Source organism: Macrotis lagotis, chromosome 1 (assembly GCF_037893015.1).
Source record: "Macrotis lagotis isolate mMagLag1 chromosome 1, bilby.v1.9.chrom.fasta, whole genome shotgun sequence".
Taxonomy (NCBI): domain Eukaryota; kingdom Metazoa; phylum Chordata; class Mammalia; order Peramelemorphia; family Peramelidae; genus Macrotis; species Macrotis lagotis.
In genome coordinates, this window is record NC_133658.1 from 310925129 (window position 1) to 310948791 (window position 23663).

The 23663-nt window shown below is 33.7% G+C and overlaps 1 protein-coding gene across 3 annotated transcripts in view; it reads right to left on the reverse strand.

The window, feature by feature from the left end:
- The window catches only part of PHKB (phosphorylase kinase regulatory subunit beta), a 256778-nt gene that overhangs the window by 14021 nt on the left and 219094 nt on the right, over positions 1-23663 (reverse strand). For 2 of the 3 annotated variants that reach the window (XM_074211412.1, XM_074211414.1), the window contains 4 exons: positions 21006-21063; positions 17814-17904; positions 15027-15229; positions 2110-2244 (listed from right to left, as the gene is read on the reverse strand). In XM_074211412.1, the coding sequence (XP_074067513.1) occupies positions 2110-2244; positions 15027-15229; positions 17814-17904; positions 21006-21063 (487 nt within the window). Of the gene's footprint in view, positions 1-2109; positions 2245-15026; positions 15230-17813; positions 17905-19175; positions 19267-21005; positions 21064-23663 lie in introns of all 3 variants that reach the window. The other variant, XM_074211413.1, reaches the window with a different exon arrangement.

Sequence of the window (23663 nt, forward strand, 5' to 3'; positions counted from 1 at the left end):
TTTGTTATTTCATTCAACTATTGATTCATTAATTTATTTATTATGACATTGTTTTGTTTTTCCTCCCCTCTGGATGCAAATACAACACCTTCCCATGCTAGTGTTAGCATCAACAATCACAGCAACAGGAATAGCCCACATTTACAAGACTCTTTAAGCTTAACAAAACATTTTCCTCCCAACATCCTTATGATGAAGATAAGTGTAAATATTATTCCCTTCATTTTGGAGCTAAGTAAACTGATACATGGAGAACTTAAGTGACTTTTTTAAGGGTCAGACAGTCAGCCAGGTAGGGTTCTGTGTTTCTTTTTAGAGACAGTAACTTAAATAAAGACTCCCTTCTTCTGTTCTCTGTTTTATTAGCCAGGGAGGATATATGGAGACCAGGAGACCACTGAAAAGAGCAAGAACCAGTAGGAGAACTAAGATTTCAAAATCTGACACATACTGGTAGATGTGCCCTATCATCATTGAGCACCCATTCATCTTCCCCAACACTCTTACTCACAACCTTGGTGTCATCCTCAACTTCTTATTCTTTTAACTTGCACTCCACCATTCAAATTTACTGCCAAGTTCTGTCAATTTTACCTTACTAACATGTCTCAAATACAGACTTCTCTCTTCTGAAATTACTATCACTGTCATACAGGTCCTCATCACCTCACACCTGGGTGAATTTGACAGCATTTTGGATGTCCTCCCTACCCCAATTCTTTCCTTACTCCACTCCATGCTCACTAAATTATCAGAGTAAAATTCCTAAAGCACAATTCTGAACAGACCATGTAATAGCATCCCTACCTCACATTTGAATAAACTCTGGTAGTTCCCTATTATCTTGGATTAAAGATATATACATATACATACACACATATATATGTATATATATATCTATATCTATATCTTATATATATAAGATATAGATAATCTTTTTATATTTTTTACATATCTATAGGATCAAATATATATATATATACACACACATATGTATATGTGTGGTCAATATTTATTTATTTTATATGCATACAAACAATTATTCCTTCCACATTATGACTTTCCTCATCACTGTTTCAATATTGTGCAGGCTGGCATAAGAAATTAAATAAGAATTTGGGGGGGGAGTTTTGTGAAGCTGCAGACAACATGCAAATGCCAGCAGATGACAAAGAAAAAGTTTAGAAATTTATAAATGCATAAATATATATGAATAATATTGTATAATATAAACATATTTTATCTTTTAATAACATAATAATTCAGATTTCCTCTTTGATATGAAGGGAAGGCCAAAAAATTTTATGCAGATTTTCCAGATCACTATGGCACCCCTAACTCCTGTGATGCAGAAGGAATAATTGAATATATCTCAACTATAAATTCCTTAGTTTGAATTTTTTTTTTAGTTTGACTTTTAAAGCTCTTTATACCTGGCCTCTTCCTAGAACTATCCTTCTTACCCCACATACTCTTATGACCTAGGAACATTAGCTACTTTGTTGTTCTTGTTTAGTTCTTTTCAGTTGTGTCTGACTCTTGGTTATTCTTGGCAAAGATACTGGAGTGGTTTACTCATTTTACTGATAGGGAAACTGAGGCAGAGAGAGTTAAATAACTTGCCCAAGGTCACACAGTTACTATGTGTCTTAAGCTGGATTTGAATTCAAGGTTTTCTTACTGCAGGCCTGGCATTCTACCTATTGTACTATCTCTCTGCCTAACCTTAAGGTTCTTTGCTATTCCTCAAACAAGATAGTTCCCAATCTAGACATTTATTTTGTTTCTTCTCATTTCTATTTCTTTCTTCCCTGATTTCCTCCAAGTTGCAGATAAAGCTTCACCTTTTACAAGAAGACTTTTCCTGATCTCCTTTAATGCTAATGCCTTCCCTCTGGTAATTATTTTCAATTTATATTATATATATATATATATATATATATATATATATATATATATAACTTGTTTGTATAATTATTTGAATGTTTTCTCCCTCATTAACTTGTGAGTTTCTTGAGAATGTGGATTGCTTTCTACCCTTCTCTGCTCATCTAAGTAGCTGACACATAGTAGGAGCTTAATAGATGTTGACTTGATTTTACTCTTTACCTTCCATTCTGCTGAGGCTGGAGAATATCTAAGAGAAGTTGTTTAACTTCACTAGGTGATAGTTGGTATAAGTCCAAGGCTGGCATGTCCCCTCCTCGAATCTGTAGTTCATACTTCATAGCATGGATAATCCACCTGAAACATAATATATAATGCATTTTTTAAATGGCTTAGATTTTAAAAATCATCTGATATTGCTCTTTGCGAAAACCTAAACAGCTTTGGACTGTTATGATAGGCATATCAGGAAAGTGAAAGGTTGTATTCTTGGCTGGTTAGCATTATTTTTATGACACTACCAGATCTCTAGAGATAGGGTCTGCTCTATCTCAGGCTATTTGGGGTGCAAAATAGTGGTAATGGGGAAAATATTTGGAGTCTTTTATTAAAGGAATTTGTGCCAATTTTACAATATAGGAATAGTTGTCATATTCTATTTTATACATTGGGCATTTACCAAAAATGAGCAGTGCATAAACAATTCAATTTGAAAATGGATTGTGAGATGAAATTGTTGTTAATGTTCTTTCCCCAGGAAGGATACACATGCTTCACATATTTTGTCTTCTACTGCAGAATTAGAAAGGAAACAAAAATTGAAACAAGAAAAAGAACGCTTGTCTTTGCAATAAGGAAATGGAATCAGTTAAAGCTTAATTATTCTGATATATTAGGGAACACATTTTACTAGCATGTTTCAGAAGAACAAAGGCATTTAATTATCTTACGTTTAAATGAGTTTATGGTTTAATGCTAAAAAGGTCTCTGAAATGCATTCTTGCAGGTTTCATCTCATTTCTTTCATTTTACTGCATTTTTGTGAAGGAATTTGGATAAACCAGGCATATAAAACAAAGAAAGCTCTGGGAGTCCCACAGTGCCTCAGGAAAGTCAAATTCTACAAACCATTAAGAATAAACTAGAAAAAAAAAGGAAAAAAGAATAAACTAGAGAATTTCTCTTTTATGCCACATGCATATTTTTTTGCCTAAATCCTTCAATTTTTAATGAATCATAAACAATTATACTAGGTCATCTCAAAATAAAGCTACTTTACTTAAGCATTCTACTTTGCCCCTTTACTATAAATAGGAACAACACATAGTTAAGACAGTAAAGAGTTAAACTTATAAAGCTATTCCTTAGATATGTCGCTATTTTTATCTTGACAAAATAAGTTGAAAGATGATAAATAAGGGAAAAAGGGCAATAAAAGGAAAGATTTTTTTTTAAAAAAGATTATATCTTTTCCCTTTGTTCATCTAAGTTTCTAATGCCACCACTGACTTACGAAAGATTTTCATTTCCCTCAAAATTATTTAGACTATTGGAAATGATAAAAATCTAGTATGTAAAATGAGGTTAGATAGAAGAGGAAATACCATAAGAAACACCTCTTTGTTTCTCACATTTCCTAGAACAAAGTAAATAATAACTACTAAAAATGAATATAATACTTCTAAAGACAATGAAGTAATTTAACAAAAAAAGGGAATTAAGTGAATCTATGCTTAAGAGAAGAAATATATTTAGGAAAGAAAAGAGCATGTTGATATGAAAGAAGAAAGAGAAGGGGTGGGGCAGGTATGCAGAAACACCAATGATGTAGAGCAGCATAGACAATATCATATTAGGTTTAAGACTTACCATTTTACCAATAACAAACACAAGAAATACATTACTCTCTCAAAGAATTGAAGAAGAAAGAAGGATCAAATCCATATTACAGGTAAAGATTAAGGACTTTTTCATTTGTTCATCCTTTTTATTAACTGATGCACTGTACAAGCATATAAAGGTACAAGGAAATCAATATTTCAAGTGCCCTTGTAGTTGATTATGAAATTGACTTTGCTACTGTAACCTTGACTCTTCAACATTTAAAATAAAACTATCCACTCAATGATTCTTATCTGTGAATTGAATCACCTGATCTTTGTTTTTAAGGCTAAACAGTGAAGTTTTGAGTTAATTTACACTTGATCCTCTTGATGTATCCTTTAAGGCTTTACTTAATAATCCAATACTTAAGCTAATTAACCAAATTCCATCACTGAAAGAACTACCAAAAAAACCCATTTTTAAAAAATAGGTAACTTTTAAAAAAATTTTAAATGTTTGCCACTAATGATTAATAAAATAAAATGGTTTATCATTTCTCTTTGAAAATTCTTATTGTATGCATAAGTGGTGGGAGATATGAAATAAGTATTTCAATTCTATTTATTCAATTTGTAAAGTTTTGTCAGTTTAGGTTAAGATTTCTTTTTAATTTTTTTTTCTATATGCCCATTGTCAGTACTATGCCTTGCATATAATAGTGATTTAATAATTTCTTGTTGATTAAATAAAAATTGTGAACAAGTTCTCATAAATACAATAATAATAAATGACCAACACATGTTTTTGTGGGATTTTTTTTTTGGTAAATGGCAATTTTCATCCACATAAGCATGAATGGATTTGACATTTGACAGAATAATAAAGTGGCCAATCTAGAGGAAATATTTCTTGGGCACATTTTTATTTTGTTTATGAAATCACTTTTATCTGAATTTGGATCTGATTATCCCTTAAATATCAATTAAAGAAAAGATGGTTAAAATGGCACTTTTAAACAGGATATGATTATAATCTGGCAATATATTTTGAAATAAAAAAGTGAAATGGCTTCAAGATGACACAATTCTAATTGGTCAAGCTAGACTCAAAGACCTGGAGAAAGTGAAGCACTAAGTAGAGATAAATGTGACAATCAAAACCATTTTAGAAGTTCTTGAAACCATTAATGAAGATATGCAGCAATGGCTTTCTCTGACCACTTATACTCACTCTCACTCCCACTGACAAGGTCACACCATCAGACTGGGCGGCAATTCTAAGGGGAAAACACTTAGTGCGAAAGAAGGATTTTAAAAAGTAAAGGAAGAAAAGAATGAGGGTGATCTATCGGTCACTTTCTATTGAATTCAATCTGCTTAGAAAAGCAGAGATATGTTTGCCTTACCAATAATCAAATGAAAAAGTGTCAGTCGCATATTTGTGACTGAACCAACCTTTACAAGTATCAGGGCTTCACTGGAGAACAGTAAATTCCTTGGCACTACTTTAAAAGTGTAAAGAGGTACATTAGTATTACTTTACAGGCTTAGGAAATTAGCTTACCAGTCAAAAATTTCTCTTGCTAGGAGATCTGGCAAAGATAAATATACATGTAATTTTCCCCACATGCCCCAGTCAAGGAATAAAATATAATACTTGGAAGTCTGACACTATCAGTAAACTAGAACAGTCTTTCTGTAAAATATCTAAAACTGCAGAACTGATCTGCAGACCTCAAATATTTTTTAATGATCATTTGAATGCTTTACTGGAAATTAGCAAGATAGACTTCTTCAGTTTGATATTAAATAAACAGATACTCAGAAATATTTATTAAGTATGTACCATGTGCTAAGGGGAAGCTAGGTGGTGAACTGGATGGAGCACCAGGCCTAAAATCAGGCAGATTCATCTTCACGAGTTCAAATCAGGTCTCAGGTACTTGTTAGTTGTGTAAGCCTGGCCAAGTCATTTAACCCCATTTGCCTCAGTTTCCTCATCTGTAAAATGTGCCAGAGAAAGAATTGGCAAACCATGCTAATATCTTAGTCAAAAAAACTCCAAATGGATATGCCCAAAACAACTGGAAAAATATGCCAGGCAGGTATTAGGGATACAAAAAAAGACAAACAAAACCAAACAAAACACCAGTTCCTGTTCTTAAGGAGTTCACAGACAAAATGAAAGAAATACCATGTGAAAAGCTATGATCAGCAAGGTATATATACAAGATAAATCAGAAATCATCAGTAGATGGAGGCTTTAGAATTAAGAGGGATTAATATCAGGATTTCTAGAGAAGGTGAGATTTAAATTATATCTTGAAAGAAGCTAGGAAAAGTCAAAAGACAGATGCAGAGCAAGAGCCCTCCATATCTGAAAGATAAAATGGCAAGAGTCAGAAAGGTCTTTTGTGAGGAACAGCAAGGAGGTCAGTAGCACCAGATGATAGATCATACATTGTGGGGGTAAGAATTATAGCATGCATTTCTACCAAGTTTACTTTGGGATAAAGAAAGTTTTCTCCCTGATTCAAACAAATACTGAGAAAGAGGAAATGGTGATTAGGCAGATGGAGTATAGGGAACAAAGGCTCAGACATTATATACTGGAGCTGATGATTAAAAGATAGAATTAGGATATGCCCATCATTGTACTTCTTTTTCTTTTATATCAAAGGTCAAAAGTATAGGTCTTTTAAGAATATCAGAAACATGGTATTTCTGAAAAGATAAGATGATATGAATTTAGAAAGTCAGATATATGCTCTCTCTTTTTTTTAACCTGAACATGAAAATATAGTTTTAGTCCTATACAGATATCTGCTTTATAAAGAATGTTAATTTATAATATGATTATGTCTTGGATTGTGGCAGAGATGGCATACTCATGAAACACACATATGACATGTAGGAATGCTGATGATTTATGTAGATTTATTTTATAAATATAGAGATTATATTTAATATCCTGCTGCTTTGCTAAAATCATTGGGATTTTCCAAGTACAACCTATCATCTGCAAAAAAGAGAGTTTTATTACCTCATTCCTTATTCTGATCCCATTTCTTTTTCTTCTCTTATTGCTATTATTAGGTTTTCCATTACAATTTAATTCAATAAAGTTAAAGTTGAAGTTTTATACTTGTGTTCAAAAGTACAAGATGTTAGCTGGTTAGTTAGATAATAGTGTGAAAAAATATTTGAGTATTTTAGTAGATTGAAGTTAATGTGAGAAAGCCAAAAAATGGGAGAGCCTTTAGAATGAATAAGATGATAGTTTCACTATATTCTACCCGGTTTCAGGACACATAGAACTGTGACAGTTCTAGTTACCATATTTTAGGAAGGACGTTGAAAAACTGGAGTATATACCAAAGATGTAAGAAGATGAGGGAACTGGAGGCCATGCCATTCAAGAATTTGCTGATGAAACTGGGGAATTTTGGCCTTGATGACTTTTGGATATATTTCAAGAATTTAGAGGATAATCACTGAAAAGGAGAAGAATAAAATAAAATGCTGCTTATAAAGTGTTTGGCAGTCACTAGCATATAACAGGCACTTAATAATACTTGATTCCCTCTTTTAATTCATTCTGCTTGGATCCAGAAAGTAAAATTAAGAGCAATGGATAGAGAGAAATGGAAAGAACAGGACTTTTTTTTCTCCTGAAAAACTTCCCAAATTTTAGAGATATTTCAGAGCTGGATGGGTTGTTTCTAGAACTAGTTAAGGAATATCTTCAGGGATAAACTGAATGATCACATGAGGACTTTGTAGAACATATCAGGAACTGTTTGGAATAGATAGTTTTCAAAGGTTTCTTCCACTTCTTTGGGAAGAGGCTTCATTAGCCTCAACAGCAGAAATGTGAAATAATAATGATTTTGAGTGACCTTCTCTAGAAATCAGTTCTGTAAGTCATAGATGCAGTTTGGGGAATCAATGGACAAGGCATTTCTGCTTTATGATTGCTTAAATGTGATACTTAAAGTAGAATAGAGGAGAGATGAAAATGGCTGATAAAATAAACCCTCAGAAGGATCTCCTACTAAAACCTGAGTGACAGACCTGAGGGAGAAATCAGTTGATTGGAGACCGTTACTGTAATGGGCCTGTCAAGGACTTGATTTCTTTCAACATGAAAGCTGGCATACAAATCAATAATGAGACACCAAATCAAATCATTATCAGTCTAGACTACTATTCCTGTGAGAAGGTTAATTTTGCTCAGTGGAGTGGTTGATGGTGGTAAAGTTTAGGAAATTGAATCTATTGGATTAACCTTGGGGGGGAAAAAAGGAATAGAGTTATTGGCTTAAAAGTGGTGGAAGGGGTAAGTAATTTAAATAAGCAGACCTTTGGGAGGATATTTAAAATAAGGGCATCTCTCTCTCTCTCTCTCTCTCTCTCTCTCTCTCTCTCTCTCTCTCTTACTCTACTACAGGTAAATCCTAGTAAAGATTCATAATATTAAGATTAATTTACATATTATACAAGAAAACTAGAATTCTAAGGAGGATTTGTACTCATCCTTTTCTAATAGCAAAAATAGTACTTTGTGAGTAGTATGATGCTCAGGTTTGATCAAGAAAGCAATCATTTTGGCAATAATTGCCTCCTGAAAATAGACTGTAATAGAAAGGACAAATTTAGGTAACTTTTAGGTGCCCTGTAGAATTACAAGAAAGAGAAGAGATCAGTTTCTAATATGAATTACAAGAAAGAGAAGAGATTAGTTTCTAATATTTTTAATTTCTAATCATCATAGAATTATAGTAATTTAAGTAAAACTAGCTTATGAGCAAAAACTGAAGTTAAATAATTGATGAAGAAGTTGATTATACAGAGGCCTATACAAATAATTTGGCCACCATTTTCAGGCTGATTTTCAGTCATTTGAGTGGAATTTCAAAGTGACTTTCAGAGGTAGTTATGCTAAGTATATATTTATGATCATAAGTAAATTATCAGGAAATGAAGGTATTTAACAGAAATTGAAACTCATTGGGCATAAGGATTAAATGAAAGGAAATATTAATAGATTCCAATGGAAGATACATTAATATATTCTTCTTTTTTCCAAGGTGCTATTGTTCAGTTGTATCTGACTCTTTGTGATCCCATATGAGATTTTTATTGGCAAAAATTTTGGAGTAGTTTGCCATTTTCTTCTCTAGTAGATTAAGGCAAGCCAAAGTAAGTGACTTGCTAGTGAATGTCTCAGGTCAAATTTGAACTCAGGTCTTCTTGACTCCAAGCTCAGTGCTCTATCCACTGAGTCACCTAGCTACCTCCAAAGCAAACAGAGGTTAAATGCTTTGCACAGGGTCACACAGATAATAAGTGGCTAAGGCCAGATTTGAACACAGGTCTTCCTGCCTCTTTAGACCAAGTGCTTTATTCAAAGAGCCATTTAGCAGTCTTTTTTCCAAAGTAGAGTAATTCAAATATCCCAAAGGGGAAAAACAATGACTTTCTAAGTTGCTATATGGAACAAAGATGATCAGTGGGTTATGCTTTGTAACATATCATAATGTGGGGAGAGTGCTCAGTCTTCATAGTCACAGTCTGGGGTTAGAATAGCTCTGTAAGTAATTTTTATGGTCTCTACCATTGTTTTTAGATTCTTCTCTTATTCCCCTAGATTACCCCAATTTCAAGTCAGAGACCATAACATCTACTCCTCAAATGTCTTGGTAAAAAGGATATGAATCTGATGCTTCCAGACTGGTCATCAAAGGAGTAAATTAGGTAGCAGGGAAGATATCATGATGGAAGAAAAATTGAAAAGGATTTTGAATCAAGAGGATTTGGGTTCCTTATCTGAATTTGAATTAGATGACCTCTAAGATTCCATCCAACTCTAAATATGGCATTCCCTTTTTTGGGAGTCGAGTCAAAGGACTTCAATGAGTTGAGTTCATTGGCAAAGTAGATTTAGTCTCCTCTTTCTTACACCTACCTCTTGGTCCTAGTTATATCATAATCAATTATAACAATTCATATAGTTGTATGTGCTATGTATCTTATGCATTAAAAGTCACCTATCAATACCAACCCAGAAAGGATCCATTTGCAGGGACTAAGACTAGTTAACAGAAGCCCTTGGACTATACACATTTGCCTAGTCAACACGATGAAGCATTACTGATCTTGGAACAGTTAGGTGATATCTTATTCAATTTTTGCTTCCAAACTCCTGAACAAATTTTTACTCAAGAACCTACCTGTAGATTCAAAGCTCAGGTTTTTCTATAGATATAGCCATAGAATGAACAATATTGTTTAAAAAAAAAGTGATGAAGGAGGGAATGAGTCTGTGGAAAGTTGGTTAAGGCAAGTAATGCTAAGTACATTTATGGGTGAAAATAGAGGGAGGATAGCAAGAAGCTCAAGAAAAGTGAAGCAGATCTATCAGCATTTCTACAATTATCCTCTTTCAATGATAAAAGTTAGACCACCATATTTACACTAACATCTCTGTCTTTAAAGTGTTGTAACAGGAAGTGACAATGAGACTTTAAAAACAGGGTAGAGAGCCTGAGCCAGAACAAACACATAAAGTGGAAATCCATCATGAAGACAAAATGCTTTTGGAAACATTGAGGCATTGAAACATTCACATTTGTTCTATAGCACTACAAAAAGATAATAATCTTGTTTTCTCCAAATCTCTTATTTTTTAAAGTCTTAATAGAATGCAAACTTTGTAGTATATAAGGGAATGATTTAAGGACTTCTAAATTGCATTTATGCATTTCTTTGATGAACTTCAGGGATACATGTTCTATTCTTACAGCCTGGAATTTATTTCTTTGGCCATAAAGTGGGGAAATTGATACCCTCTCATTTCACAGCAACAATTATTTATTGAAGGTCTAATTTGGGTCCTAGTGGAAATACAAAATGAAGAACTTTTCTCAAGGAGTTTGTAGTTTAAGTTGGAGAGACAAAATAAACATAATTCATGATTAAGCTGAACTTGTTGAGAACAGATTATAAGGATATAGGGAAGCAGTGCTTGGAGCTGTTTACCAGAGAAAGGTAATTGTTTAAACAGCTAAAAAAGCGTTTTTAAAAGTAAGTAGGGTTTTTTTTTTTGCACCTGGTGTGTTAGGGAGATGAATATTTTTCTACATTTTATTACAGAGTAATAAGACTTTGGTCTCCTTTTGTGCCTGAAAATGCTCCATCATCACATAAATGAAAGGGAAAAAGTGCTGGAATCTACTCTTCTCTTTGAGTGTGTTTTTACCTTCTGTGCTATCATGATGCATTATCATGACAAAGCATAGCATCTGTACAAATCTAAGTTGTTCATTTGCTTTTTCTTCAATGGACAAGTTTTGTTATATTGGACTTTTATAGATGGAGTTTTAGTATTTTTCCTTGTTCCATTTCCAAAGATTGTTCAAATGACTCAAAACAATTATTAAAATGTTTTATAGTCATAGTTTTTCATGTTGTAATTATTATTAAAAAAGGAAAACTTCAGCACTATCTATAGGTAAACTCTTTGAGGTAGGTTCCATTTCACTGTGCATATTACAATGAAGAGAGGAGTGGATTTGGAGTTAGGGCAACAAGTTCAAATTCCAATTGGGCAACTAACAGCTTTGTGCCGCTAGGCTATGGACTTATTTCTCTGAAGGACAGTATCCTCTATTTGTAAACTAAGGATGTTGGATTAGATGGTCTCTACAGCTCCTTCCAGTTCAATGGTTCATATTATGGATGAGGCATTTATTTAATGTACATTTATTTTTGACTCTTCTTCCTTGTGTCACTCAGTCATTTCCATTCATGTTTCACTTCTGCCACCTTCATTGCCTCATCCCTGAACTGTGACTTCCATGATTCTAGTCCCTTTCTCTGATCTAGCCTATGTGCTACCACAAAACAAATCACAGTTCCTGGTGAGGAAGGGGAGAGGGGAACAAGTATTTATATAATAACTTATAGGAGACACAGACTGTGCTAAGGGTTTTATCAATATCTCATTTGATCCTTATAAAACTCTGCAAAGTAGATGCTACTATAAGCTCTATTTCACAGATGAGGAAATTGAAACAAAAAGAGGTTAAATGATTTGCCTAAAGGTACAGAGCTAGTTAAGTGTCTGAGGTTGGATTTGAATTCAGTTCTCCCTGATTACAGGTCTATCACTTTACCCATTGCACCATCTAGCTGTCTAGGAAAAAGCAACTCATAGAAAAAGATCATGAGTTTTTGTGGGCTGCATATCAATATAAATATGGTATCCAAAATAAATGAGTGCTAATCTATGCTGCACTGAGAGATTTAACATCTGGATCTTTTGGGGAGGTAACAGTTTCATATAATTCTATCTTAGACCAAAATTATCACCCCCTTGTTCAGTTTTGTTTGCTACATTTTAGCTTAAGCATTTCCATAAGATATCAACTAGTATGGTGAGGAGACTGGAGATTATGCCATATGAGAATTTATTTAAGGAATTAAGGACCTTTAGCCTTGAGTACAGAACACTTGAAAGATATGTGTGAGTAGTGTGACCTGTTCTATGCAAGAGGAGAGAACTAAGGGCAACTGGCAGAAACTGGGTTGGAAGGGGAGAGTTTGGTCTGACAAGAAGAAAACTTCCTATCACTTAGAGCTCTCTCTCTCTCTCTCAGGAGGTAGTATATGTTCTAGGGATGATATAGAGTAGAGTCTTGACTAGTATAGTTTTGACTTGATATCTGAGGTCCTTTAAAAGTCTCAGAGTCTATAATATCTAAAAACTTAAAATTTTGTGCTTATCATGTCCTGCTTCTATGTCATTGGAGATCTTTAAATGAAGGCTGGATGACCATTTATCAAGGACGCTGTAGAGGAAACTTCTATTCATGAAAAATGTTTACTGAATGAACTATAAGGCCTCATCATTCCCCCAGATTCTTTGCTTAATGAATGAATGAAAAAGCATTTGTTAAGCAGTTACCATGTAATAAACAATGTGCCAAGAACTGGAATTGCAAACAGAAAAAGCAAGACATATTCTGCCCTCAAGGAACCCACCTTCTAATTGTGGAAGAGATCCCCCACACTGAGTGCTCAGGATATAGGGAAAGACTAAAGTACTTGAGTTGCAGTAATGGAGAAGATGGGAGGCTAAGCACTAGAGGAGATAGGAATTATTTAGATTTAGTCCTTTGCTTCAATTGATGTCATTGTCTTAAGTAAACTGTCTATTTAAAAAGAAATCTATGCATACACACAACCAAGCTGATCTTTATCTACAAATGCTACAGGTATTATTAGCAGAATTCACCATTTACAACTATTGTAAAGACATCAAGGGACACATACAAAAAAGGAGGGTCAGAGGTCATTACTGTTTACTTGAACAATGAGAACATAAAGCAAAAAATTAATTCTAAGATGAACTTTAGGACAATGAAAATTTAAGACCTTCAGTGAATTTTCCCATGATGAGGTTTCTCTACTATAGATAAATACCAAATCATAAGCTACAAAACTGACATTTATGTCTTTGGTGGCAGAGTATTTAATGGAAAGAAGCAATATTTCTCATGATAAGCAAACAGTGAATACCAAATAGAAGAAATAAAACAGTAGGGAAACTATTTTTGGAATATGCTAAACATATATTGTTCCTATGAAGCTTTAGGTCAGATTTAGTGATTCAAAAAAAGGAGGGTACATCTGATAAAAAGGACATAAATTAAGCCTCAAAAAAGTTGGATCAGCAATAAAGGTAAAATTGCTAGGGACTGAAAAAATATGGCATCATAAAATCTTGGAAAACTGTTAACCTTGACTATAAAGCTTTGTTTAAGGCCCTGGTAGAATGACTCACACCTTCAGAGGACCTCCTAATTATAACACTCATTACACAGTATGCACCTTGGAATAGTAACTTATACTTTACAGCTTGTCTCAGAGAAATGTTTTACTATGGTAATAAAGTATTTTTTTAGATGCAATATCCTACTATGTGGTCAAGAGGTTAGAATCCAAAAGACTGAACAAAACAGGTCTGAATATATCAAGTTGGAACCTACTGTTTTTAAATGTGATTTTAAATGTCTCTAAATCTTCAAGGAAAAAATTTTAATGGGCAAAAGGATGAAGGTTATTTTTTATACTGAGGGTGAATAGTAATGTCTTTCCCCTACCAAAATAAAAGTAAGAAAAGCATGGGAAATAAAATGCATTAGAGTTCACATCCAAAAAATATATTTTTCCCAGTTAATTTATTATGGCAATATAAATAATTAATTAAATTTACCTGGAAAACAAGACTAATCTTTAATGTACACATGCAAAATTACCCCCTCAAAACAGAGGCAGAATTTTTGATTAAAAGGTTCAAAATCAACAAAGTCTCCTTTGTCTACTTTTAATTTCTGACTTTTAAATTCTGATACCCAAGGCTTGATGTTTTAAAATTACTCAAGCAAAGTAAAAGCAGTAAAGTCTTAAAAGGCTTATAATTTCTTCCTCTACCTTCCTCCCTTCCTTACTGAAAAGTCCCAAACTTCCACACTCTCTAAGTCTACTTCTGTTATTGTTAGAGTGATTCACTCTCTTTCACTGAAGCAGACATTCTCCTCCTAAAGTCAATCAAACTGTACAAGGGCCTTACTCAACAAATCAAACAAGGCCCTTAGGAGATCTCAGCAATGAGAGAACCTGGTGTAGAGATAAGATTACTGGGCTAGGTATAGTTTAAAGTATTTTGCATGAATTTAGAACTGTTTATAAATCTGCTAGATTTGATCTTGCCAAACAGAGTGAGTTATTTCTTTTGTTGTTCTTTTGTCATTTTCTTAAGAGGACCAAAGACATCACAGATGATGTCTTAGCTTGCTTTGCAAATTGGATTTAAGTGAGGTAGTTACACAATGTCATCAATATCACTTTCTCCTCCAGAATCATTGAAATCCAGTGGCAAGATAAAAGGCAGAAAGACTGACAATACCTCAGGACATAAGGAATAGCCTGGCCTGATGAAGCTCTCAGCATTCCACAGTACCTGTTTCATGGTCATTGGAATAAATTTTTCTGATCTGTCTATTCTGCTAAGGGAAGTCTACTTGGAGAGCCCCCTAATTCAGTAACTATGCTTTAATTAGATATATCTGGAGTCAAATACTTCTTGCATAACACTGACTTTTTACTCATTGAATCAAACAGTTCCTTTCTGGTCTAAGATTTGATGTACCTTCCAAAATGTTTGACTTACTATACTTATGATGAAGGTTCACAAAGGGCTAATCCAACTTAAACAACTCCATCAATACAGAAGAAATGTCTTCTACTTACCCAATTCGTATTTTCAGCATGCCACTGAATAGTTCAGGATTATTAGATATGATCCAGCCGATATGAATGACCAGTTCCTGCTGAATGACAGCTTCCCTTTCATCATGCGTATTACATTTGTAATAGATGATATTCTTAATCACTCTTGGAGACAATGGATTAGAGATCACTTCTTCTTCATGTCCAAAGGCCCCCAGAGTCACCTATGAATGAATTAAGACATCAGTGTCAAAATCCCCTGGCTACTAAAAGGTGAAATTAAAAAAAATCAGTCTGGCTGGGTTGAATTTCATTGTGGGATGAACCTTTAATTGTTTGGACTGTTTATAAGAGTGGCTTTCAAAGACTGGTATGCAAATCTCATAGTGAGCCAATGGGTGATCCAAAATATAAAAGTACATATGATAGCAAAAGGACTAGAGTTAAGGGTAGAATGTGTTATTGCTGTAGTTTTCTTTTTTATCTTGAGTGGATTTAGTACCATACTTTATTGGAGCAGATTTGTTATACTGCTCTTGCTACATTATATATAAATGAATGTAGCTTGATCCTACCACTTCTCTAGCTTTCACTGACATCTACCTTTCTCTGACCTCTTGCTATTGTAAAGGTTTAGATACAATTTAGCCCTCAACTAACAACTATATTGTGTTGCTTTAAGATGATTTCTGATGTGCAAGAGTTATTTTCTAAAGAAGGTTCTTAATGAACAGATATCTCCTTCATAGGCAGTAGTGTAACCTAGCAGGGTGTCAATAAATGCCTGTTGATTCATCTCTCAAATTATAGAACAAGATAGAAGAATTAAAACAGAAGCACAGTTAAGAGTTAAGTCTTACAAAATAAAGTCCGAATGAAAAGTTCTATATGATACTCTGATCTTACTTCCTCTCCTATTTTCTACTCTTACATAAAATCCACAGTAGACCTAACCACTAAGGAAACCTTGATTTTTAAGTGAGGGCAGGAGAGAGTAGTTTAGATGTTCTGGAATCCTTTAGCCCACCAAAGAAATATCTGAACTGAAAAACTGAACATCATCCATTTATTATTTCACAAATGGTAGTTATTAATTAGTTCAATGTTATTCAATTTTTTCAAATGTGTCATTTTTATTAAACTGAAAAACTAAGATATATAACATTTCCAGTAAGACTAAATAATCATTTCAATCTGTTCCTTTAATTCTCAGGCTGGAGTGAGTTGTTTTGCAATCCAAATATCCCATTTTGATACCTACTTGCTTTTAGAATTGAAATTATTCCAAAGATTGAGTTATAATGTAAATATTGAAATGCAAACAATCAGGATCAAAAAGTTGGTCAACAAGTAGCAAAGGTATTTATAGCAAAGCTTTAATGTAGTGGGATACCAGAAGTAGATGCTGGTTACCTTCCTCCTGCTATCAATAAGAGATATTCAATCTAATGTTCTTGCTTCATGAGGAGTGCCTTGAGACAATTATCTCATGACAGTCATGAGTTCTCTAAAATTGTCAAAGGATCAAATTAACTTCTAGAGATTAAAAAAAGATCTCCAAAGGCCATCACAATTAACAAATTAACAAATTTTATTTTAACCTAGGGATCAAAATTTAAGGGGAAAACAACTACACATGAACATTCATTTTCTGGCATTTTAATTTATTTTGAAATTCAGCACAGTCTAGTGAAAAGAGCATTGGATTGTACAATAGTAAACTTGGATTTTATCAATTAGTACTTTGAAAAAAGTCACTCCATGTGCCTTAGTTTTCTCTATCAAACAAATAAGGAAAACAGTGCTTGCTCTAAAACATTAGCTAACATGGAGCTTTAAGATTTGCAGATTTGCACTGCACAGATATTCTATTTTATCCTCACAGCAACCTTAAAAGGTAGGCACTATAATTATTTATATTTTGCAGATATAGAATCTGAAGCAGGCAAAGGTGAAGAGTCTTGCCTGGGTCATACAGGTATTAAGTATCTAAGGGTGAATTTGTACTCAGGACTTCTGATTCCGAGTTCAATGCTCCATCCACTGTAAGATCTAGCTATTTCATAAAGGATGTTGTGAAACAGAGGCAATAAGTTGAGTCATTTAAGTTTTATAAAGGCAATTACTGCTTAATACTTGCTGTTATTATATATTATCAAAAGAATAAGTAGTTGTTCAAATATATTCTAAAAGCTAGACACCAAGACCCTAACACTTAAACTTTTAATACTAATTAAAGACCTGAGGTGCTAAGTTGATTTAGTCAAAGAGAGCTAAAAGTGACTCAAATGAAGAAACCTTACCATGTTGATGGTTTGTTGCATTTACTGTCAGGAAAGCATAGTAATGTACACGTTTTCCCAGATAAGAAAATGGAAGCAGGCAAACTGTCATAATCAAGTAAAGATTAAGCCAGGCAAGTCAAATGCTGAACAGAAGAAAGAAAAAGTGCTGCCATTCTTCATGCTAAAACCCTCATGCAAGTGTACTGCTGATGTGCTCCCTTAACCTGTCTGAACAAATGTAGCTTCTTTGCACCTAGACATTAGCCCATATTGTGAAAGCCAAAGCTCCAAAGGAGCTAGAATAAGAAAAGGACATCATCTACCTACTTAACACATAAGTATTTTTTAAACTGATTTTGCTAAAATTACTTTATTTTTGAAGAACTGGTCCAAAGTCTTTCTACTAATTTTATTCTCAGGAGTCTGATATATTGGAGGGTTTTCAAAGTAGAACCAGGGAAATATTTTGAACAGAAATATCTTTGATGAGGTCTTGATTAGAATCTAAAAGGTGCAGACTTACCTGTTTGCCCTGAACTAACACATTAGTAATTGAAGGCGCAAGGCTGTCCACTACTTTACTTAAAAGACTCGCTGCGCAGCGCACAACCGACCTAGAGCAAAGAAGAGAGCAATCCCATTGGAAGTTAAATGTTATTTTGATAGAGTCAAGTTATCTTTGAGGGAACTCTCCAATTGGGGCTTTTTAAAGAGATGCATTTTTTCACTCATATAACTTAACAAATCACAGTGGATTATGTGGATTCATTATGGTATATATCATAAGTGGGATGGAGGGCAGAGTTGAAACTTAAAAACTATAGGTTTTATATATATATATATATATATATATATATATATAAAATTCTCTGATAGGTCTTTTCTATATTAAGCTGCTATTCTAAGGCTAAATATGTTTAATCAAACTATTTACTTGTATTATATTCATGCTAATTCACTATAAATATTTTTTAACATTCCAAAAGAAAATTCATTTTGAAATGGAAATGGAGTATCTTGAAGTTATTTGGGGTTGTATGCCATGAGAATCACATTATAAGCTAAATTATTTTGTAATAAGTTTCCTCAGGTACCTCAGTAATTAATTTCCTTTGAATGGGGTTCAAGATGGATCATCTCATGCAGAAACCTGCTCTTTAATGAATAGCATAATACTGAGATTCTAGTGTCTTCTTCATCCTCACTCCATCATGGATATTAAGGCTACTGCCAAAGATAAAATTGGTTTGAAAATTCTTTTAAATAGTACATTAAAATGGATTAAGGAATGATTACCCCTGATATTTTAGAGTTTCTGAAAAGTCTTCAGAATACTGGAAGCACAGATATTGGTCTTGTCTTAAAACACAGTCCATGCATATCCACAATCTACTAGAAATTACTTTTTTTAAGGTTTTTGCAAGGCAATGGGGTTATGTGGCTTGCCCAAGGGCACATAGGTAGGCAATTATTAAGTGTCTGAGTCCAGATTTGAACTCAGGTACTCCTGACTCTGGGGCTGGTGCTCTATCCACTGCACCACTTAGCTGCCCCAATTACTTCTTTCTGAAAGGCAAAAATTCTATGCAGGACTATTTCAGAGAACAAATGAATGTAAAGCACTTGGATTTTAAACTGTTGTCACTTTCTGGCTATCATTTTCATACCTAGTTTATGTGAAGGAATATGCAAATTTCTGAGCCTTTACTGAAAAGAATGGACAAGGGAAGAAGTCTCATCTCTGTTTCTGGGAAGAAGGCTGCTTTTTCCCCAACTACAAGACCAAGAAGAATGCATTTCCAAAGAGCATATATTTATTTCATCCAATGCAGATAAGCTCACACATGTCAAGCAGTATCATTTTTCAACCTGCACACAGTTTTACCTGTTTCCCATGTACCAAAAAAGTAGTAATGTGGGGGGCTATAGAGGAAGAAAATTTCTGAGTAAATGCAGCACCATAACGCACGGTCAACCTAAATGGGTCAGAGGACAACCACCAGAGGGAAAATAAAAGAAATAAGATTTCCACAGTTTGATCCTTCTAAACAAAACAGCACTCTTTATTTTTGCCAATTTTCTTCCCTCCCTCCCCAATTTAATTCAATACTCATTTTGTGAAAAAAGTTTAAGATATTAAGCAAAATAGTTGTAATTCAATCAAAAATAAGGTAGTAGGCCTACATTTAAAAATTGATGAGCAAAATAATCCATTTGGCTACAAGGCTTTTCTCCAGTGAGAATTTTAGTGTGGTAAAATTTGAAAGATTTAGCCATTGAATTTATTTTAATTTTATGAATTAAAATTTTTAATTTCATGAGAATATAAAACATTTGAAGTCCACAAGTATTTACAAAGCTTTTACTAAATGTTAAACACTGTGCTAACTGCTAGGAATAACAGGAAAGCAAAAGATTGCCTCCATTCTCAAAAAAAAATGCATGTTTTAATGGGGTAGAAAACATGTAAACAACTAGGTGGAAACAAGACATCTAGACTGGAAATAATCAACTGAGAAGGTAGAAGCACTAAGGGCAGTGGGGAGGGGAAAATTTAATCCTATAATATTATATACATATATATGCATATATACATGTATATTATATTTTTCTCAATTACATGTTAAAACAATTTTGATGTTTTAAAAAAAATGAGTTAGTAAATTCTCTTCCTCCCTTCATCCTTCCTCTTCCCCTTCCCTGGGATAATAAGCACTCATATGTGAATCCTATACTGTTATAAGTTCTTAAAGTTCCTTAATTTCAGCTGTTCATTTAACAGATGATGAATTTGATGGCCAGAGAAGTTAAGAAACATAGCTTAAGACAGAGAACCTAAATTCTTTTAGAAATTTCTGTTTTGTTTTCTTGCAGATTTAGAAAAATTATATGCTATATAACCTATAACCTAGTTTCCAAAATATGACAAATTCTGCTAGTTAATAAACTAATTTGAAATGGAGTGTTTAGATGAACACTCAACTAGTATAGCTAGTTAGATGGAAATTCAATACTACTTACCTGAATAAAAGTCAATCAAGCCACTTTTTAGGAAGAGACCTCTAATAGAACAAGATTAGTTATTTTTCATGAGGGAACCACCATCTCCGGAACCAATACAAAACATGTGTTAAAAGAATCAGCTATTCCTGACCTTTTAAGTCAGCTATTCTCTAAACAGATTATATTACAAAATCATAGATTTATAGCTAGAAGGAAATTTAGAGGTCATTCAATTCATCCCTTCCCTCTGAGGAAATTGAGCCTCAGAAATATTAAATAACTTGCCCACGATAGCAAAAGCAGGTTGCAGTATAGCTAGAACTCTTGCTATATCTCCATGGTTTTCTGCAATGGGAGAAAGATCTTGCACACATGAGTTTTTGATTCTGGATGGTAAAGTGATGGATTGGAGAGGAGCCATTAAATAAAAATAACCTCCCACACTGGTCTTTGCCTATGCATATATTTGATGCACTTCAGGAGAAAGGGGCTGCTAGCTGAAGCCAGAAAGCATGAGAAAGGGTAATCTTCTGTGAATATCTGAATTCTTCTGGAGGAAGGCAAAGAGAGGCACTATATTGTGGTCCAAGAGGGGTAGATGAGGTGGAGGAGGACAGATGTCTTTATTTTGAGTTTCAGTTTAAGAGTCACTTTTTATCTTTTTGCCACAAATAACAACAACAACAGAATGATAATGACACTGTATACGAACCAAAGTTTTTTGCTGCCGGCTTTTCTATAGACTCTCTCCATATGATCAGAAACAGTACCTAAAAATGAAATAACATGATCATAGTCATGTAATATTTATTGTATGTCTACTGGCACATGGCATTTTATCAAGATGGTGAGCTGACCTCAGTTATGGCAAAGGAAGCATGTTATTAAATTCAAGTCATGGTTATCCTGGTGCTCTTCTGCAAATATGATTTTAGTCATTTATGAACTTTTACTTTTGATCCTACCTATTCAATAAATTCACTGATATTCTGAGACATTTCAGGCCATGATGTATAAAATATGTGATTAAAATATATTAAGTGCTAATACTCAAGATTGTTGGCTTTCAATCTCTGGAGATTTGAATTTGGCAAATTATCATTCCTTAAAATGGAAATTTGCCCAATATGGAAAAATCTATAATTTAATTAATTAAAAAAATGAATGTACAAATTTACTACAGAAAAAAGAATGAGCACATTATAAAAGAACTAGGAAAGTGGAACTAATGTTGTAGGTTGTGAAGGAATATGATTGTTCATTAACCACTATTCCATAAATTTTGTATGGACAAGGGTCACATTTTATTCTTCTTTGCTTCACTTAAGTGTCTACCACACAGAACAGAGATACATGCAATCAACAACATATAGGGACTATCTATGTACTGGTATAGGTGTAGGGTGCAGCACTATGATCATACTGTGCTGCCCCATAAAAAACTTTGTCCTCCTCAGGGGTGTCAGTTGTACAAAACTATCCCTAGCATGGATTTGGCATATTCTAAATGTAGCCACATTTTAAAGAGCAAAGAATAGGTACATATATTCAAGAATCATAAAAAAAGTAATGGGAAAAATCTTCAATATTTTATCTCAGGTTTACTTTTTATGATATATTGGACAAGGCCTTATATATTTGTTACACTTTTCAAAATTTAAAGTACATAAAGTTGGGGCAACTAGGTGGCCCAGTGAATAGAGCACTGGTCCTGGAGTAAGGAGGACTTGAGTTCAAATCCAGACTCAGACACTTAATAATTGCCTAGTTGTGCAACCTTGGGTAAGTCGTCTTAAATAAATAAAAAATTATTTAAAAGAATTTAAAGTACATAAAGTTAAATCAAATACCACAATTATCCCTCAGCAGATAACTATCTTTGAAAAGAAAAATGGCATTTTCATTCTTATTTAAATGTTGGGGTTTGATTGATAGCTATTCAATCAAGTCACCCCACTCTACTAAAGTAAGTGGAAAGTGTCTAGTCAATTTAATTTTAGGCCTTAGACCAGGTGTAAAAAGTTTTTGAAAATTATTTGATGAAGTGAAATGACTCTAGACAGAAAAGTCTGTTTCAACTGGCTTGAGTTTTGTTACTATCTTTGGTCTTGTATAAAAATATGGAGCTGGTTAGAGTTAGAGATTTCTAAAAACTGGAGCAAGCGTGGCTTCCCATCATAGTGAGGAGTACCTGAGTTCAAATCCGGCCTCAGATACTTAATAATTACCTAGCTGTGTGGCCTTGGGCAAGCCACTTAACCCTATTTGCCTTGCAAAAACTAAAAAAAAAAAAGACCACTAATGGAAGGTGGGAGTGGGTCAGAACCTAGGCCAAGGTCAAATCCTCTTTGGCATGAAGAAGATTTTCTGAAGTTCGCATATCCTGATGGTTTTGGTCTCCCTATCCTTATATTAGACTCCATATCAGCTGAGTGGAAGGTCTGCTTTGGGACAGACTAGATACAGATTGACTATTCGAAAGAGGAATTTCTTGAGTCCCTTATGGATGGGAGGAATGAACTTTCAGGAATGTTCAGCTGTGTTCTGTGTGATCTTTAGGCTCAATTTCACTTTCCAATGGACTCCTTCAAGCATGAACTTGAAGTAAAGCATTGTATAATTTTTGAGAAGAGGTGAGGAAGGATATTTTGCACCAACTGTTTTTACTTTATCACCTTAGAAGAGATCAGGCTTGCTGACTAAATTGATTGACTTATCATCTTGGGAGGGAATCATTCATAAATCCTCAGGTCACTCCTTGAATGGTCAGGGGGAGATATAATTTGCTCTGGGACCCAGGACTCGTAAGTGAGAGTGGACTGAATGTTGTGAAAATATTCTAAATACTTTTATAGGACTACATTTATATTTTTATAAATATTCTCTAATCATGATTACAGTTATGGTGATCACATGAAGGTCCAGATCTCTAATAAATGAAAGATTCACAACAAACTAAACATAACTTATGGTTAAAGTACATCTTTTAAGTAATGTCCAGAGCAAGGAAGAACAAGCAAATTCATCAATTGAGCATTTGCTTACACTTTTGTTTTCATAGCTAATTATGCATAATAATTAGAACCATAAGGCTTTTGTTTATAGTTGTTGTGAAGGTGAGTCATTTATAGGGTATTCTATAAAAATTAGGGTTGAGGATGGAATCCAACCAAAAAAATCAGAGTCTTTAATTTACATGTAATGATGAAGAGATAATAAACATATTATCTCCTTCTGATTGACAATAATGACAGGAGAAACTTAAGACCAATTTTTAAAAACATAATTTTAAATAGAAAGCAAGACTACAAAAATTTTGCATAAGTGGGATCATCAAAGAATAAAATTTGATAATATATTAATCAATCAT